The sequence below is a fragment of the Aphanomyces invadans genome (genome assembly GCF_000520115.1).
Source record: "Aphanomyces invadans strain NJM9701 unplaced genomic scaffold supercont1.12, whole genome shotgun sequence".
Taxonomy (NCBI): Eukaryota; Oomycota; class Saprolegniomycetes; order Saprolegniales; family Verrucalvaceae; genus Aphanomyces; species Aphanomyces invadans.
The window spans coordinates 393,527-399,025 of NW_008580157.1; the positions used below are offsets into that span (position 1 = coordinate 393,527).

Sequence of the window (5,499 nt, forward strand, 5' to 3'; positions counted from 1 at the left end):
CGCTTTGGCCATGGCTAGGTACGAAAGGGGCAATAGCTCCGAGTTATACTCACTCTTCGACGCCCATCGAGAAGGTGACCATGGTTATCGTTCACGCATCGACGGCGCATTCTGGTTCACTTTAGCGGAACACTTTAAACATTCGAAGGCTTTTTTCGGTGGATTTGCACAGTCGACTCACCCGACAGGTGGGACGTGTCCATTTGCCCATGTACGAGAAATAAAACTTCAACACACGTGCCATCATGGCGGGCTTGCACGCGAGGCCATACATGTGTGTGGCATCGAGGAAGTTTTTCTCCCAAGCCTCCAGCTACCGGTATCGCTCAGCTTTCAAGTGGTGGTGCTTTCGAATCTAGGTTGGGGCTGCTTATCAAGTATAGCCAGCTGACGGCGCTCAAAATTCTAAGACACAGCTTTTCTACATGCAAATGTGCTCGATGCTGCTACTTCACATTCGATTTATTTATTCACTGTTCCTCGTGACTCAATTATTCAGCCAACGGATACAAACTTCAAGTCAAGATTAGCCGCACGCATGAAGATTTATATAGTACGTTCGAAATGCGACGTGTTTTTGTGGTGCACTTGCACAAGGAACAAACCACTCTCGAAAGGTCACTCCAACATTCCACTTGGAACAACTCATTCTCGAATTTCGTTTGGCGTACGCCATGCAATTGTTTCCGGCCCTCGTCCTCGCCGTCGCCACCGTCACCGCACAAGAAGCGGCGACACCCACGCCGACCCCAGCCACAACAGTGGGCTGTGGTAATTTGGCCCCTTGCTTGACCGACGCGGGGGAATTCACGCAGTGCTACAACCCAGCTCGTGCTGGATGCTGCGATGGTTCGGTGTATTTCTTGTGGAAGACTTATGACGGCAACCGCCAAGTGGCTCAATCGTGCTGCCACGATGCCCAAGGCCACGGTTATTCCAATGACACGTGCCCCGTCGCCACCACAACTCCGCCAGCAACAACAACAACGACCCCAACCACGACAAAGTCGCCAGTTGTCACAACGTCCTCCGTCACTACATCGGTGCCTGGCACATCCACTCCTGCCAGTACGAGCCCTCAAGTGACTGAAACGTCGATCCCAGCGACCACCACTGCCAACCCGACCACAACCCAGCCAGCTACAACCTCTCCGTCGGGTGCATCAGCTCCACATATCGCGTTCATGGCTGTCACAGCCGTAGCCGCTGCCGTGTTGTGTTAGAATTGACAGGAGTTCTCTTGAATTGTATCAAAGATATCCATTTTGCTCGACATGACAATAAGCTTCGTATCAAGGGAAACTTATCGGATGAACGCAAATGAGCTTTTATACATTTAGCAAATGCAGTTTTCCGTACTCCTTCAGAGCGAAGTCTCCGTAGCGAAAGCTCCAAACATAAATATGCGCCATAATATCAGGAAAGTTGTAGCCATTGGGCTCGAGGCACGCTAGGGGATTTCAATATGATCTATGGACTGTTCTATCGATCTACTGCAGCAAATGCATCAGTTCACGAGAACTTTGCGCCGCAAAAACACCGCGCATTGTCGGAAACGCCATCCCGCAAGTAGGACAAATCACGGACTGAAGCAGCGGACGCCACGGGCACGTTGAGGAGTGCGCAGCCGTCTAGCACGGAAAGCACATGAGCTTGAGGCAACCTTGAACAAACCAGATGAGTATTCCCCAACAGAACATCAAGCAAGCCACAGCGGCGCTCGATGTCGCGTACATTGACGAGGAGTTGTTGGAGAATGATTCGGTGGAGTCAACAAGAAACGACGACTGCAAGGTGGTCCAAACGTGGATAGTAGTCACATTGTGCCAGCAAAATCGATGGCACAGATGGATGAGGCTGGCAAAGGCAGCATTTTATGAACCAGGAAAGCGATAGCATTTCGTCGCAGCTGAGGAGGACATTGGCCGTGTAATGACAATTGGAGCACACGAAGTCTTTGGTTGTAACGATGGGAACCGGGCAGTCCATTGTAGCAGATTCATAAGGCGGAGACAGGCTGGACATGGTAGTAGGGCGTCTGCCGACGGAATGGCTTTGTGATTCGTTTGTCCTGTACCCCTTGCCTTCCAGGCAAGGGGTACAGATAATCGCTGGACAAACGAGGCTGCAAATCGCCGTGACGAGGGTGCTCGGTGGCACGTCGCCCCAGCACACAAGGCTCCAAGTCAGTCATACCTGGTCGCGAGTGGCAAAGCTTGGTGTTTCGTTTGAAAATGGCCAACACTCTGACGACTCACCCCCACGAACTATTGTCAATAAGGGGCACATAGGGGCGCGAGTAGGGCGGCAACATCCATTAACTTCACCGATGCGAACGGGATGAGGAAGGGCGTCTCACCATGCCAAGCAATTGTGCAGTGGCGGTCAGTCGCGACATGCTTTACCCGTTGTGCATGCCCGTTGAGTTGCAGCGACAGCCGAGCTCAAAATATATTATGATTGGGTAAAATACTATATTTTTATCCAATGAGAACCATGTAATCAGCAAGCAAGCATATTTTGAAAACGTGTGACTTCTTCCTTCTTCATGCGCGTGTTGGTGTGGACGAACGACAACAACGAGCAGCTCTCTGTGGATGAGGACGCCGTGAAGGAGTTCAGCTTGCTGGAATCGTCGACGAAACTCCGTGTGGTGGGCGTTCTCAACGGGGACGCAGCTGCCGATGCTACCTTCGAGTCTACCAGAGACCATCAAGCCATGTTGCATACCATGTCGGCAGCATTGCCAACACACCCGACGCCAGTCCCTGATGGGTCTGGAAAGCGACCACTGCTTTGGTTGCATTTGGAACCCTCGTCGAACGTGGTGATATTGCATAGCAACAACGAACACGCTGGACGGTTGCTCCTCGTCCTGTTGTCGTCGGTCCTGTTGTACAGCCAGGACAGCGAGCTCAACTTCGAGAAGCTTCAATGGATCTCGTCGCTTCCTTCCCAAGTCAAGATTCGTGGGAACCAAGACGAAGCGGGCGTCGCGAAGGATCTGGGAAGTCACTTGCCGCGCTTCGTGTGGATTTCGCGCAACTCGAAGGTCAAGTGGCTCAAGGATGCCGCGACCGGCGCAAGCCTCTCACCCAACGAATACTTCAATAACCTCCTTGCGCTCGATGCTGGCTTCTCCGAGGCTTCCATGCAGGCAAATGCGTTCAAGACGTACTTCTGCTCATTTTTCCCCCACCGTGACGTCGTCATGCTGTCCCGGGCGCTGGATCTCAACGCCGGCATCGATCTCACATGGGACACACCCGTGGACGTCCTTCGTCCAGCATATGTGTCGGCGGTGGAGAAGCTGCATGGTCGGTTCCTTGCTATGAATGCCGGTCAAGACTCGCTGCCAGTCAAGCAAGTGAATGGGTCGGCACTGCCAGCGTCGCAATTCCCCATCCTCCTCGGCACATACGTGGACTCGCTTAATTCTCACCAAGTGCCTGTCATTGCCAACGCCGCCACGAAGCTCATTGAATTCGCAATTCAGGTTTGACCCTTCCCTGTGATAAAATCAGTTTCTCACGCAGTAAGAGCAGCAAGGGGTGGCGACAGCATCTGCGGCGTACTTATCGGCGTTTGAAGCCTTAACATCTGCGTCGTCTGAGCCTTTGTCGTCTCGAGCACTACTGCTGGCGCATCTCAAAGGTTTGTCAGCCGCCTCACTCGAGGTGTTTGCAGTAACGCAGCAAGTTCCATCCAACAATGCCGTTCTCCTCGCGGACAAGGTTGCTGCCATGCACCAACAGATTGAAGCCACGTATGTCGCGCAAGTGTCGTCAATGGAAGCACTGTCGAAAGATACGTGCGATGCCATTTTGCAATCGCTGCAACCAGTCGCGTTCTCCGATGCGACAGCGGAGCTCCAGCACCGGTCCCGCGAAGAGTTCTCCGACGGGCTACACTCGATTCTCCTCGGCATCAAGAATAGTCTCCAAAGCTCGCTCGGCGAGTACAAAGGCCACGCCAAGCCGTCTGCAGTAGACAACGACGCCGGCCTTGGCCCTGCGATGTACCCCTCGCTAGTCGAGTACCTTCGCGACGAAATCCTGCAGTCTGTCCTCGACTGGGGCAAGCAAGTTCTCAAGCTGTTTGAAAAGCACCTGCGTGCTGCTGAGGTCGGTCAATCGTTGCCGAGTGGCCAACCTGATCGACGATTGTCGGAAATAGGCAGAGAAAGATGAGCTGGAAAATGCGTACGAAATCGCAGTTGCTAGCGACGTGTCGGCGACTGGCCTGGACGCGGGGGACCATCGCAAGTTGTACGAGGCGGAGCTAGCCGCGCGCACGGACCAGCTGGCCATGATGAAGTCGACGTTGTCCGCTGAATTGGACGACAAGAGGTACCCCGGCGACTCGTTGTGACGGTCGTGGGCTTATTATCCTGGCGCGTAGAACCGAGCTGGAGCGGCTGCTGTTGGATCTACGCAGCATGCAAAGTAAGCAGGATGCGCGGGTGGCATCGGTGGAGACTGAGATTGCGCGGATCAAGGCGAAGGCGAGCGAGGTGGAGGCCCTGGCGCAAACCGAGCGGCTGCGACGGGAGCAGCTAGTGCAAGGCGCAGCGTCTGAGATTCTCAATCTGGAATCGAACTTCCACGCCGAGCAAAAGAACTTGTACAACGAACAGCGCGACCTCATGAGCAAAGTGGTCGAGTTGGAACGCGCCCTCATGGGGAAGAAGACGGCGCATCTCCAGACGCTGTTTGAAATGGAAACCAACTGCACCAAGGCCGTCGAAGACGTCCGATCGAAACACAAAAAAGAGATGGCCGAGCTCAAAACCCAGGCGAAGCAAGACATTTCGATGCTCAAGCGAGCGTACGATAGCAAAAAGGGTGTTGTCCAGCGAGAGCTCGACAACGTGAACACGCTCATCAAGCAGTGCGAGGACCAGCTGCGTTCGCTCGAACCCAAGATGAATTTGGCTGAACAGCCGCCTCGAGGAAGCACGTCGGCCACATCCGCCCCTGGAGCTCCTTCGGCGCCGTCCCCAAGTCGTGCAAAGCCTGACGAGATGTGCAAACAGTCATAGATGCTACGAGCTGATCAAATCCAGAACAACGTTACCAGTGCTTGTTATGACTGCACAAGTTGCAAGTGTTCGAGGAGGCCAAGATAAGCAGCTCCAAACACCGCAACCTACCTTGGCGGACCGATCATGACGCCGTATATCCATGACTCGTGGGTGGGTCCAGCACCTGCAGCATCGATAGCCATCCCCTCCAACTCGTTTTCATCGTTACGCTGATGCACCCATGCCTCCAGTGTCGTCCTCGATGGTGCCCCAGCCACGTCCGTCGGCTGGATTCAAGGCGCCGTGGATGCATTGGATCAAACTTGGAGATGGCCATCGTCTGTAGCGGTCAGAACGCGATGAGGTGATTGTTAGGAACGAAATATGACACTCGAATGTTAGCTCGACACCGAACCGAAGTGCCAGCACACGGTTCTACTCCTGACGCAAAGCACGGGAGTTTACAGGTGATGGTA

At 53.9% G+C, this 5,499-nt stretch overlaps 2 protein-coding genes across 2 annotated transcripts; both read left to right on the plus strand.

The window, feature by feature from the left end:
* Nucleotides 1-604: 604 nt before the first annotated feature.
* On the plus strand, nucleotides 605-1,306 carry H310_06643 (hypothetical protein). The gene has a single exon (XM_008871783.1). The coding sequence runs from the start codon at nucleotides 675-677 to the stop codon at nucleotides 1,221-1,223; it is 549 nt and encodes a 182-aa protein (XP_008870005.1). The 5' UTR covers nucleotides 605-674; the 3' UTR covers nucleotides 1,224-1,306.
* A 1,224-nt stretch (nucleotides 1,307-2,530) lies between these two features.
* H310_06644 (hypothetical protein) lies at nucleotides 2,531-5,157 on the plus strand. Its single transcript, XM_008871784.1, has 4 exons — nucleotides 2,531-3,496; nucleotides 3,546-4,124; nucleotides 4,177-4,349; nucleotides 4,402-5,157. Exons 1-4 carry the CDS (start codon nucleotides 2,549-2,551, stop codon nucleotides 5,039-5,041), a joined length of 2,340 nt encoding a protein of 779 aa, XP_008870006.1. The 5' UTR covers nucleotides 2,531-2,548; the 3' UTR covers nucleotides 5,042-5,157.
* Nucleotides 5,158-5,499: the final 342 nt, after the last annotated feature.

What these genes read in the sequence shown, in the direction of transcription:
- H310_06643 (XM_008871783.1), top strand. Translation starts at nt 675, where the DNA reads ATGCAATTGTTTCCGGCCCTCGTCCTCGCCGTCGCCACCGTCACCGCA.
- H310_06644 (XM_008871784.1), top strand. Translation starts at nt 2,549, where the DNA reads ATGCGCGTGTTGGTGTGGACGAACGACAACAACGAGCAGCTCTCTGTG. An exon ending in TCATTGAATTCGCAATTCAG is followed by an intron (nt 3,497 to 3,545) that starts GTTTGACCCTTC and finishes CAGTAAGAGCAG; the next exon opens with CAAGGGGTGGCGACAGCATC. An exon ending in AGCACCTGCGTGCTGCTGAG is followed by an intron (nt 4,125 to 4,176) that starts GTCGGTCAATCG and finishes TGTCGGAAATAG; the next exon opens with GCAGAGAAAGATGAGCTGGA.